General features: G+C 31.5%; 2 protein-coding genes across 7 annotated transcripts in view; one reads left to right on the top strand and one right to left on the bottom strand.

Moving 5' to 3' along the window:
- Positions 1–9591, bottom strand: part of Cals (calsyntenin 1) — an 18484-nt gene extending 8893 nt beyond the window's left edge. The window contains exons 1-2 of the mRNA XM_033331494.2: positions 9335–9591; positions 1356–1635 (exon numbers count right to left, since the gene is read on the bottom strand). Of these exons, the coding sequence (XP_033187385.1) occupies positions 1356–1635; positions 9335–9440 (386 nt within the window). The 5' untranslated portion in view covers positions 9441–9591. The remainder of the gene's footprint in view (positions 1–1355; positions 1636–9334) is intronic.
- Positions 834–14134, top strand: LOC117155479 (uncharacterized). Of its 6 annotated transcripts, none has more exons than XM_076623149.1 (5): positions 834–965; positions 11000–11186; positions 11512–11590; positions 11714–12476; positions 12622–14134. In XM_076623149.1, the coding sequence occupies exons 3-5, from the start codon at positions 11558–11560 to the stop codon at positions 13806–13808; spliced, it is 1983 nt and encodes a 660-aa protein (XP_076479264.1). In that variant the 5' UTR covers positions 834–965; positions 11000–11186; positions 11512–11557; the 3' UTR covers positions 13809–14134. The 6 variants fall into 6 exon arrangements, with proteins under 6 accessions (XP_076479264.1, XP_033187387.2, XP_033187386.2 ...); XM_033331496.2 differs by lacking the exon at positions 834–965 and adding an exon at positions 9616–9751; XM_033331495.2 differs by lacking the exon at positions 834–965 and adding an exon at positions 9827–9937.

Genomic DNA, 14134 nt, shown 5'->3' with positions numbered 1-14134 from the left:
ATCTCAATGCGATCTGTTACTGTGTTATGAAGTTGAATATGTTTTTATGTTCTCATGTTCAAGAAATAAAAGTTTTTTTATTAAACGTCCTAAATTAGGACCCCTGGTATCTCTATTCTTAACACTTTGATCGCTGCTATTACGTAAACGTCATTTCACTTTACCATCTGTTGTCTGCCCCCGTCACGTCTACGTAACTTCTTTTTTTTTAATTTAATCGGCACTTACGCGTGAGACAAATAATTCCTATATTTGATACTGTTTCTATTGAAACGAAACGATTTACAAATGCACTGAAAAGGCCGGCAATTTGTGAGTCTAATGATCCAGTGAAAGTGAATAGTCAGGAAATGATTATAATCCCGCTTTTTACAACTGTATGCAACGATCAGAAAATAAATAAATAAACTCGTATAATGCATAAGCGTACAAAATAAATTAAGATGATATGATAAAGATTCAGTAATGATGATGGATTCGATGCGATTTTCTCCAAAAGTGTATCATAATTATACGATAATTCGTATAATTATTCTATTAAACTGAGCGAGAAGTACCGGCGGTTGGCAATAAGATCTGCGCCGAAATGTGCGGCCGTCAAAGTGTTAATTAAGGTATAGGCAAACTTCAAACGTCATTATACTCTATACTTTAGTAACAACCTCCACGCATTTGTATAGTCGATAGTAATTAGAACGCAAAATAATCAGTAAACATAATAAAATATACAGAGAATTTAAAATTCGAGTTCGACATCTACGAACAAAATCGATGTAATCAAATCCAAAGATTAGATAATTATAAAGTATAAATGTATTAGTATGTATAGTCTATTATAAAGAGCGGTCGAATTTCTTTATAAGAACAGTAGCTTCGAAGACTCGTACATATAACGGAAGCTCGCCGTGGAGATAGATGAGAAAATAGAACAACAGGAAGCAGTTCCAGTTCAGAAATACTGGAAGGTAGGGCAAACGTATTTAGTACATATTAAATTTATCTCTGTACAAAACTAGACGAAAGCTAATGGAGTTCTATGCAAGTTCATTTCCAAAAACATTAAATCATTAAAGCGGATCGTATCGTGATATGAAATGAAACGTCAATATTGGAAGTTACAAAATAACTGATTATCGTGTAGCAATTTGGAAATTAATAAAAAATCGATTCGTAAAAGTCGCTTCGCGTTACATTTAAGGATTTAATCAAACTAAACTATTCGTTATATATATATGTATCATTGCTCTACCTACATAAAAGATATATAGAACGTATCGCATCGTATCAGTTTGAACAAAAGATAAAACGAATTACACTGATTGCGAAATGTCAAGTTTATTCAATGCAGTTCGTACTTTTCCGATAGCGATCCGTTGCAGCCAACAGCTTCGATATCGAACTTGTAGTTACGCCGTTTCTCGCAGTTTAGAACTCTCAGTGCCCTCAGCTCTGCCATTCCTTTCTCTTTCAAAACAATCTCGAAGGGTGCATCGCCATGGTGCTTGTTCGCTATACGGAAGGAGCAGACTTTGGCACCTATAGCTCGTATTTGTGGCGTGACCTCGACCAAAGTTTCGTTTTCCTTCACCAGGCCATGGTATCCACTTTCTGGACTGTCCAAATCCAATCGTGGAGCTGGGGGCAGAGACAAATATGTAGTTCAAACACAGATGCAACAATAATAGCATAGCTCGATATACAGTTGCTCGAAGTATCTTAAGTATACTTATAAAAACTTGTAATGAATACATTACACCAAATATAAGATGTTGTACCAAACGTATTGAAATTTCACTAGTACCGTGATCAGACCTGACTATCGTCATTGTATCAGTAAAGTTTAAAACGAGTCCAAAGGCAGATATAAGAACGTAATAGAAACATAATAGGAAAGTAATTAGACAGCAAGTTTTCCACCATGTTAATAGATTTGAATATTCGATGGGGCCATCTTTAACACTTGTTACGTGTTTTAGAAGGTGATTCGTGCTGTATACTAATTTCTTAGTGAATATATTTTCGCAGTAAATATCTTGTAATTTCTATGCACGCTTTTAAATTCGTTTCAAACTTTACCAATATAATCGTGACAACAGCGTCTCGTTGCGGTGCTAATAAAATCTCAAAATATAGAATCGTCGTTTCGAATAAGAACTGTTGTTTAAAAGCTTCTAGAAGAATTAGAACATCTTCCTCTACATCAAACGATAGATATTATGTAAGTAACATATAATTTGATCATAAATCTTATTCAAAGTACTATAAGCTGCACATGTTGGAAATTTTTGTTCAAAAATAATTTTCTCATTTCTCTGCTCTGTAACAGTTATGTCAAATTAATCTTAGAAAGAATTACACGTTAATGTTCATAATACAGGATTATTAAGCCGTGATAAAATATTAAATGTTAGTTATTCAAGCGTGGCTTCCCTTCTTTTTTCAAATTAAAAATATCACGAGTCGTGGCTTAATTTCGCAATTTAATCCCTGGGAATTGTTTTGTCGACGAGCTTGTCCAAAAGAGAAATAAGGGTTTACAGAAATAGACCGGAAGCTTCGTAGGGTAGAGAACGAGGAATCTCTCGAAACTCGAACAATGCAAGATGCATTAATTAAAATTTCGCGTTGGTTTAAAAAAGAACTTTGCCGATTATTTTAAATCATTGTGCATGCACCATGAAAACTTGAACCTTCGTTATTCCTACCTTATTAGAACCAACAGGCAGAGATTAATAATTTACCGAGCTTACAACAACTGGGCCATTATTCCTCGTGTACTAATTAATGGTAACTAATGTTTGTTTACGTTTTCTTTCATAAACCTCTGATCTGAAATACTCATATTTTATAGTGGTTGTTGATTGTTAAATATGGTAGTTTAAATACTACTTCACGCGAGATCAAATGATAATAAACACGCGATAGATCTATTTTTATCGATTTTCTTACTTTTACGTCACTTGATGGTCGATAAGAAAAAGAAATATATGTTCATATATATTTTAATATAATCTATAGATCGAGTAAGATCTATAGATATAAGTCCTTCGGAAATAAGCGATAAATCCACTGTTTTGTAAAAAATGAACAATGTTGACTTAGCTGTTATGGTAATTTAACTTGGCATTGATATCTTTTAAATATTTGGGAAAGTGACGAAACATATATTCAATTCCAATGTCAAATGTAATGATAATTTTAATGTAGAGTTAATCGACAACGTATGGAATTAAAAAATTCTTCTTCTACAAGAGATGGGAAATACATCTTATCGTGTTTGTCACTTGTGGCCTTCATTTCTTTTTGTTCTGTCAGAGTGCTGGAGATGATCGGAATATGTAAATGCCTTTTACACAGAGAATTTAAACTACATGTAACCTGAATTCTTTATTTTTAGAGATAGTTTCACCGCGATCGCCCGAAAAACCGAACGAGCTTTGGCGATTTTTCGATTTCGTGCTTTGATGGAATCGCGATATCCATTTGCATGGTAAAAGTCGGGCTCGTGAATTACTAAAAGTCAAATACTGCAAAAATTCCATGCATAATTGTTTCAACCAAAGGATGATACTTTTAAACGAAACGAAAAATTCATTTGATATTCTTTCTTGTATTTCTTTGACGAGTATAATTGTTTGTAATGTTATCTAGATTATTCTACATCGTATTACAAAGATCCCGTAGGTTGTAAGTTATTTCCTATAGCTTATAAAAATTAGTTAAAATATCTTTATGAAATAGTCTACCAATAGCATTAAAAGTGAAGAACCGCAGAAAAAAACACTTTTATTAATCTCTTTCCAACGACTAACAATGACAAAACAACAACTTTCTTACTCGACAAAAATGTGCTCCGTAATTTTCCTCTTCGAATATTACTTTTCATCTTATTCCCCTTTAAGCAGCTCATCGTATTAACACAAAAGGATAAACAAAGAAACTCAGTTTCCTACGTTAGTATTATCGATTGCACGAACAAGAGCATCTATTTCAATGAAATTGAATGAAAGAATGATGGAATGAATCGCGTCGAGAATACCATTGACAACCGATAAGTTCGATACCGTTTCCACCGTAGAACAACAATTGCTGACCGTTATTCCGCCCCATATCGGTGTTCCACTGCGACGCATCAGTGTTTCACGTTAACACCGATCCGCGAACAACAGATGAGAATTACTATTTCAGGCTAAAAGCAGTGGTTAACGCATTCACCGCCAAAGGTATCTCTCGTGGTTGTTACAATTCCATTCAGAGTTGTTCTCGTAATTCAATGTAAAAGTAGATTACATACAGCAAGGATTATTCAATAACAATTGTTAGGTAGAATTAAATTAAAAACGCGCGACGAAATTTGTTTATAGAAAACTGCGTTTCTCTGGAAATGAGATTTAAGAGTTTGCGTGCACAATTTTTCAGGAATCTCGTAGACTCGTTTAGATTCAATGATGTAGCGAAGGATACCAATAGAACATTGAGATTTATCAAATTATAATCAATCGATTAACGAATCGTTTAAATCGCTATTTCCTAGGTAGAAATTTTCTTATATTTCAAGTTCTTTCTCGCTATTCAAATATTCGAGGGTAACCGAATTTGAGATAATATTTCAACGTAGTCGGTGCCAAATTCCAATAATTTTAACTAAGTTTACATGAACAGAATAAAGATAATAAAAATAATTCTAGATCGTTCAAGTTCAATTTCATTAAGTATTTTTACCTTTGGTGAATTACCTTTGGTGGTAAAAGAAAAAATTGCATTTTTTTTATTACAATTATCGCAGAGTAATATCGACCCACTAAAATATTTCAGTAACAGTAATCTATTAGGAGCCAACATTCAATTAATGTAACGTTTCGTTTGCGATGCTTGTACACTATTGTACACTATTGAAATGTAATTCAATGTGTTATTATAGTTAGTTTGTTGTCCATAAACGTGCGATTGGCGGTTAGTCAATGGAAAGGTAAGCATGAATACCTTAGAGAGGGTGATAATTGTACAAAGCAATTTCTGGTATTTAGTAAAAGCACCTTGTATCAAGGTGGCATCGGACCCTTGATAAAGTTAAGTGCAGTGCCGACGAAATGTCGGAGCACCACTCTAAAAAAGTTTTATCTTCAAACTTTTACCGCGCATAGCTAAAGCTAATAGGTCGTGAAATTTCCAAAAAATGTATTTTTAAGTAGACGGTGAACTGAAAAATATTAGGAACCCAATGACAATCGTTAACCGTGGATACCGAATCGCTGAAATATTGAACGAATAAATATTTAGTAGCTTAAACGTGCGCGATACTATTACGTAGCTTTTCTCAATAGCGTTAAAATCAATTTAATTGTAGGAAGACAGAGGAGTATGTTGGGAAAATTACGATGAAGTCCCGAAAGTGTGGAAAATTGTAGTCAGTATACCATTAAGCTATCGCTTTGTACGGAACTAACAGAAAGTCAAAGTAAAGTTTGTTGGTGAAATATTTCGTAAACATGAGTCTAATATCTTTTGGTTCTCCATCTACTTGCAAAGTTACATCGAAATCGCTAACATTTCACGTGAGTGCCTGGTAAAGTCTTAAATTGAACGAAACTACGTTCACTGCTGCTTTCTAGAAAGTTTGACACTTCGCACCTTGCCGCTGAGACCAGAATTACTCTTTCAGATGCAAATACATAGTCCACGGATCTAGATAAAATTTATACGATATGTTCCACAGAAACAATATTTTAATTGATATTCATCCTAGACCTATTTAATTTTCATTGACCAAACTGCTGAATTTAACATATTCGTTTAACCAACTAACAGAGAAGTATAGTAAGGTAGAGTACATTGGAACGATACCACAACGATCGTAATTTATCTCTTTAATAAGTGTTAAAATGCTTAGGCTTTTTATTACTAGATGACGTTTTTCATTAATAATTTGATACCTCGTACGAGGTTTCTCGCATCTATACAGATATCCACTACAACATTCATATAAGCAAAAAGCATATAAATTCTTTCCATAGTGATTTAAATCTAGAAAATTGCTGTTTTTTTTTTTATAAAATTGTTCGTGATTCAACGTGTACAGCGGATAAGATTGAAATAAATTAACGATACACTTTTTATTACTTTCATATTATTTATATTGTATGGCAAACTTGTTTTAAACCATTAACCTGGAACGGATTTCCCTTAAGTACATGCACGTATTTCATTGCATGCTGTAACGAAGACGTGCTACAACAAATCAGGTTTCACAACCAATTATATTAATTCTAGCATACTCCAGTGTACTTGCTCGACTAGCATAATGTCTATCGGTTATTCCGATAAAGATCGAAAAAGAAATGCATAAATCTTATTTAATCTACGGTAATATTATTCAAGAAGCTTTCACGATGGCCAAATTTAATATAGTTAAGCTCGCTAAGATCTTCAACGGATTTTCGATCCAATCACGCCCTCCTATACCAACTTTGAAGGAAATGAACTTTTGACGTAAAACCGAAACGAGGGAGAACAACGCGTATATTTAGACTGACTTGCTTATATTTTTCTATATGTCTAGTAAATAATTTCTTTGTAAGCTTCCAAATAGTTTTTCGCTTTTCCTGAAATTTTTGATCCAGCTGTATCACATCTGAAATATATATGCGATATGTAAGGAGAATGCTTTTTAAATTTGAACATTAATAAATAATTCACAATGTGAATCATATTTGTATAGGTTTGGTATAGGTACCGTTTCACAGCATATAACGTTTTATCGCTAAAATTAGGGTCGTTCTGTGTTTCCCGAATATGTGACCATCTCCAATCGATCCGATGGGTATATTTTAAGAGCGCAGTTAAATGCATTCCCAATCAAACGATTCTCCTATCTTTGTTTTAAATCGTACCTCTGAAGTTCAAATTACTCGATTTATACGTATCAATATTTACCAAATTACTATTGCACCTAAATCTAAAGAAAAGGTCTTATAATACTGATCAAGAGAAATAAGAAATGTTTAGTCAACAAAGATGCCAGATTAAATTATTTAAATATTAAATGATTGTTAAATACTTCAAAATCGATAGTAGTACTCGTAACAATTTCAACAGCTAATATAATTATGTATTATATAATGTATGTAATTTTACATTTACTTAGAATGATACTCAATCTGTGCCAGCTTAATTTCCTCGCCCATAATAAATAATGTGATTAAATTACAACGATCAATAGAAAAAAGATATACACATACATATATCGAACGTGACAATATGGAACAAAACAGAAAGGACTGAAATTGTATGTATACACCGATTTATGATTCACATACGTGAATGTAGGTATTGCATTGTATTGAAATGAATGGAGAAAACATCAAAAGCTTTATATAAAAAGGGAAACAAAGTTTCATTTAAGTCTCTCTAAGGAGTTAGTAAGTAAGACACATAATTGGTGTCTAAAATCTGGATAAATATACTTGATTGTCCTTTTTATTTGGAAGATTACATTTTTCTCAAATAAAATCATAAAGAGACTGTTTCAAAGAAACATTACTAGATATACAAAATAATTACATAACTTGCTAGCATTTAGAGACACTTCTCTCAAGAACTTTTGCCACTGAGGCCCTCTTACACCCAACAGTACAAATTACACTGTACTGTGAAAAAAATTGATTTGATATTCCACGTTGATTAAACACTTTTTTATTCCATTTGGTAAATTTTGAAAAGCCAGGAAATTTTGGATTCTTATTCTTTTAGCAGCCTATATATAGTTATACATTATGTATCATAATTAACAACTTACATTTATTCTTCTCAGTAAATTCTGTAAGCCCTTAAAACTTTAAATTCCCGTTCTTCAAACACTCTATGTATAATTATACGTTATATATTACGGTTAAATACTTATACTATACGTTTTACTATCATACCTATCATACAGCTTCTCTGAAGCAAATTGACTGATAATCGATATCAAAATCATCGTTATCAATTGAACATACATAATATTACAAAGCTCAAAAGAGATGAATCGAACGTCTGTGTCGATTTATCGCCGTGCGCGCTTCAAAAAACGTTTTGATTCAATTCCACGGGGAACGAGACTTTATTGTGCTCGAAATTAAGCAATAATCTTCATAAACGTGAGATAGATGGGATTGTTTTTAATTATCTTGCAATGTAGACAGTCATATTTGCAAATCAAGACACGTCGAACAATTAGCACAAATAAAAAGACGAGCATGAAAACGAAAGGACCGGTCGTGTGTACTGAACACTGTCGCTTTATAGAACACTGTCGCACACAGTTCATTAAATACTTGGCGTTGTTACGCAAGATATTTTACGAAATATCGACGAGAAAATATATTACCAGAATCATTTTATTACAATATGTACATTTTAAAGTCGCACTTTACGTCACGAAAATTATTTAATAACATCGTAAAGTTTCTTATCGTCATAAAATGGATTAGTTTCGTTTGTAGTGAAACGAAGAGACAACCATTAAGACGTATAAAACATAATTTGTAGTATTTTATGAGATTCTGTAAGAAAGAAATACATCGTATGTTATTGAAATTACATCGTGTAAAATGTATCGAATGATATGTTGAAAAACGCAAAACATTGCAGCAACCACTTTCGAGCAATGCAAATCGTAATTTATACAGCATCGAGAATTTTGTCTAAGTTTACATGGAGAGATATATCTAGATGTAATTCCAAGTACTGTTAAGATTCCAATTAAAATTTAGCTATAAACACCAAAATTAATTTCTTATCCTTTTTAGATCTAAATAAATATTCGATAATCGACCTTATCCTGTCAAAATATCATTATGCGTTAGAAAGAAGATAATACCAGATTTATATAGAAACCTATGCCTGACAGCGCCGTAAAACGTTACTTCATCCGTCTAACTTTAATCAAGTCCTAGTTTCCGATGCGACTGGGTCCAATCTGATTCATATCTATTTTGTTATCGCAAAGCGTGACTAATGCTGTCATATGTGGAATCGTAACATATAATCCGTATATCTGGCTGAAGTGTTATTCTTTTAGCATCACGACTGATCGTATACAGTTTCATAGACGTATCGCAACACCGATCGGGGCTAGTCAATGAATTCGCCATAACAGTTTCGGTGACTGCAGGTGCTCTCGAAAGAACAATTGCACCTGCGAGCTTACCACTCCAATCAGCGACACACCGTAAACCGATGCGTGACTCGATGATAGCAATAAAAACAATTCGTTATAAGCAATTTTTTTAAGCAAGAAACGATAATTGAAGAAATAAGATGAATGTAGGGCACGAGAAAAGAGAAATGAAATCACCTCCATGATTGTTGAAGGAGCTCGGTGTCGACTCGAGGGCTGAGATGCTCGCGTGGGAGAGACCGAGGGTCAACCCGAAAAACACAGTGCTAGCCACCAACAGCATTCTCCTTATCTCCTGCCTCCAGGATACTCCGATTATTTATTCTTCGGCCGACAGCACTTGACTTATCACTCGCAAGAAACTCGCTTTTTAAAAGAGCATCGCCGTCTACTACACGACTCGCTTGTGACACCACGCACAATCGCGAAGTCAATATTTGAGCAGAATATCGATTCGCCAGAAAAACTAATGTCGATTCTCGTCGCTAGTTGGCGCGCATGCACAATATTCTGAGATCAAGTACAAACACCAGACTCCACCACGGAAATTCAAGATTCCAGAGTTTCCTTATGTTTTCAAGCTTTTATATAGTTGTAAATATGAATTTCACTACTATATAATAAAGTTATTGCACTTTTTCTTCTGTTGCGATATGATAAAAGTAAAAGAAGTCAAAAGTAATATAGAGCAGACTAAAGAACTATTTCTGATGTTTCCATCATTTCATTTTTACTTTATTCCCGCAAGAGGCGCTTGGACTTCCGTCATTTTGCATAGAAGTAATGTATTTTACAAAAAATCTTAGTTATATCTTACTATAATCATGTTACATCTTATACATGTATTATAAAAAATTATACATGTAAAAATGTTATATTTCTAAATCTTACTCTTATTGCAATGAGAAGAAATATACTATTTACATGTGCACTTTTAATGCATATTATAATAAATTAAGGATAGTGTTTCTTTTTATTTGAGTTACAACAATAAGATTACATCGTTCTTTATAATTGTAAATGTTGACAACAGTCGCAACATTATTAAATACCCATTTATTATATAATAACTATTCGACTGTTACATAGTAAAAATAACAGTCGAGTAGTTATTATATAATAAATGGGTATTTAATAATGTTGCGACTGTTGTCAACATTTACAATTATAAAGAACGATGTAAAACATTAAAATCATTATCAGAATTATAAAGAACGATGTAATAAATGATAAGTTATTTTTACTATGTAACTTATAACTTGTTCCTTTTTTTTAGATTAATAAGTCCTTATAGGGTACATTTCTCAATATCTGATTAGTAATTCTTTTATGTACAGATAATATATGTATAGTTACTAAGCATTAAATTTTTACGATATTGTATAAAATGCAAGATTTTTAAATTTGTTAAATATTGATTGAAACATTAATAGAACTATAATTGTGCAAAGAGCATTAAATTTAGTAAAATAATCCAATGTTGATATAATAGCTTTATTATTAAATTTCCTGTTGATAACACTGATGTTAAATATTCTTAGTTTATATTCTCTAGTTATTTGCAACGTAAGTCACATATTCAGAAAATGTGCAATATTTTTTAATATTTTGTATTATATAATACCAGATTGTCCAACTGTTTCGTTACACTGGTAAGAATGGATTAATCAGTTTAGTTAAATCTGAGAGAAGAGTAAACACATAAATAGATTTTATAATATTCTTGCTGATATATAATATTTATATTATATAAAGGATGTTAATTACATAACAAGAAAAATAATTAGCATCTAAAGAATGTATACATAATGCATAATGTCCAAACAAAATTTTAATTTTTAGGTTGGCTAGCTGAGTTGTACAACGGATTTTGTGAATTTTCATTTGGCTGACCTAGATATGTATATTTGAATATATGGTAGAATTTTATTGTGGGGATTTTAGGATTGGGATTCCCATGCTCTGTACACGGGGAAGCACCGATGCAAGAATATATAAGACGTGGCACCTATTTCTTAATACATCGATCGTAAGTTTATTGTGTTTTAAAGTATATTTACATATTCTATTGAATTACACATTACCAAAAGTTTTGATGTGTAAATGAATTTTATCTACTTTGTTGCTATAAAATGAAACATTCAAGTTTCATTTTAGCTAATATTGTAAAAAGATCGATGAAATACAAAAATATTTGTGTTATTAAATAATTGATTGATAAGTGAATATTCATTCATTTTATTGTAATATTTTGTTAATGATTTTAATGTTTTGTCCAATTCGTTTGTCCCAAAATCAAAAAATAATATGTGAAAAGTTAAAAATTTATTGTAATTTAAAAATGTATGTTGCAGGTAAGATCTGTGTAATTTTGTACCTATAAAAAATTTTACACCTATAATGAATACAATGTCTAGTATGGATCCAGTTTGGGTAAATATCAATTATATACATATACATAATGCTCGCAGTCATTTTCATTAAAAAATATAAGTTTCTTAAATATCTTTGTTTGCACACAAGAATTATTTATTCCATTTTTTCAATTCTCTGTAGGATGAAATGTTGGGAATTGCTAAGGTACAGCAACAAGAATATTATGAACTTTTGGCAGAATGGACACTGTATGAGGAAGATGAATATAAGTATTTGAGACAAAATATTGGGTTTGCAATTTATGGTCCTGCATCAGAAGATGAAACGGCTGATGTTGTATTATATAATAAGGATAAAGTAACTAATAACTATGATTTAGTTGAAACATTTTATTACTCAGAGAAAGCCAAAAAAACTATAGATATTATATATGACAAAATACTTAAATTTGGAGAAGAAAACATAAAAGCAGGGACGGAAGAAAAATCAAACACAAAAGGAGTTTATTATGGAGTAATTTTCAACGTAATATTCCATCCTAAAAATAATTCAGTTAATGTACCTACTTTAAAAGAGGAAAACGAAATAAACATACATTTAACACCAATATTTAAGATAAAATACTCACAATGTAAAAAGCAACAAATTTGGTATATTGATATGAATGGTAGGATATATAAAAGTTGGACAGATTACAAGGACAACAATACTTTACCACCATGTACCATGGTTCTTCCAAAGGATGGATTTTATCAACCGGATACGACTTATGAAATTACTGAAAAATATTCAACAGTATGGTTAGAAATTGTAGAATCACCTGCATGTAAACCTATAAATACTTTTCTTAATGTAGCAGATACAGCTTCTAGTGTAATAAGTGCAGCTGGAGTTGTTTTAGGAGTTGCATCTTTGTTTACACCAATTGGTCCAGTTGTGCTAGGTAGGTTACATAAAGTTGTATTTTATATTCATATGCATAAGTATTTTTCAATTTATATATATAACAATACAATATATTCTTCTGGGAGTAATTGTTGCATAATAACAAAATAACTAAAATTATAATAATGTTGTTACAATTGCAGGTGCAACAGCGTGTTCTGGCGTAACCGGTGCATGGACAGTGAGTAGATCAGTAAAAAGATTAGTAAACAGAAGATCTCATGAAGAAACTATAAATCCACTAAAGGATAAAGATGCATTTTCTTCATGGTTAGGTATAACTGGCAGTACAATTGGTATAGCAGCCTTAGGTGGATCTTTTGCTATTACTAAGCTTGTTCAGAATGGTAGTAATATAGGCACTGCAACTAGACTTGCATACAATACATTAGTATTAAGTAATTTAGGTATCAATGGTTTTGGTGTAGGATATCAAGCATACTGTATCTATAATAGATATCAGGAAGATGGCACAGTTCATTTTTCAGATGTAGTATCTCTGACAGCTCATATTTTGTTCTTTGGTAATGCAATTCTAAATACCCAGTTTGCAGCAGAGTTAATTGAATCTACACAAGGTAACATTTTAGATAACTATAGAAGCACTTTACGTTCCAAAAATCTTCGTAGAAAATTTAATCGTGCGAAGCGTACTGCTGCTGCAAATAATACAGATAAAATATTTGAAAATGCTGAAGTTATACGTTACATCAATAACAAGCAACAGTTACAACTTGAAAATAATTTGGGTGCTATTCCCACTCAAATGCCTACCATATCTTTGCAAAATAACGAACTGATAATTTGTGGTATACATTTACTAGATCCAATGAAATTTGTAGACATATTATTTGCACATGACAAGAAAGAAAATGAATATTCATTTAACAAAGAGAATAGCAATGCTCAAGATAAATTGCCTCAGTTAAAAGATTTGCTATTGTCTTTATTAAAGGATGCATTTTTAAATAATGGGAACGGTATAAAATATGATATTAATCAATTTATTGAAATTTTAAATGATATAAGATACATGAAGAATGCCTCATGTTTTCTTCTTATAATATTTGAAATATCTCTTGCTCTGATAACAAAATCTTCATTTGATTCAGAGTATTTACATAAAGCAGTTCATTTTGTATGGAATTATATAAAAGAAAATTTTAGGTATTTAGATACATCTTCCATTAATGATGAACAAATGCAAAAACTATTGAATAAAATAATAGCAGCCTTGTTTGAATACATGGTAGTTACTGTAAAAGAGTTATTACCTGCTTTTGCAAAATATATGAAAAAATATGGAATTTTACCTAACAATTTTACCTAATATAATAAAAAATTGACTCATGACTTCTTATTCCCTTAATTTGCTTAAACACACATACAATTAGATCATAATATCTATACATACGCAGAATTGTGCCTTATAATAGTATATTGTATGACATTAATAAAACGGCCATGTAAATAATTTTGTTAAGAATATTTAGCAATATTTAATGATGATAAAAGGGCACTTGTTTTCTATTATAAAAGTAAATAAAAGGTAGTTTCTTGTGGTAATTACTATATTAATATTAATGTATTTTTTTGGTACCAGGAAGATGTACATCTTTATAAAAAATAAGAATAAAATGAAAAAGTAAATAGAAA

Source organism: Bombus vancouverensis, chromosome 12 (assembly GCF_051014615.1).
Source record: "Bombus vancouverensis nearcticus chromosome 12, iyBomVanc1_principal, whole genome shotgun sequence".
Lineage (NCBI taxonomy): Eukaryota > Metazoa > Arthropoda > Insecta > Hymenoptera > Apidae > Bombus > Bombus vancouverensis.
This window is presented reverse-complemented; position numbering and strand designations above follow the sequence as displayed.

Excerpts from the sequence above, each read along its gene's own strand:
- LOC117155479 (XM_076623149.1), top strand. The coding sequence starts at position 11,558 with ATGAATACAATGTCTAGTATGGATCCAGTTTGG. Across the intron at positions 11,591-11,713 it reads CTAGTATGGATCCAGTTTGG|GATGAAATGTTGGGAATTGC; the intron begins GTAAATATCAAT and ends AATTCTCTGTAG. Across the intron at positions 12,477-12,621 it reads AATTGGTCCAGTTGTGCTAG|GTGCAACAGCGTGTTCTGGC; the intron begins GTAGGTTACATA and ends TTACAATTGCAG.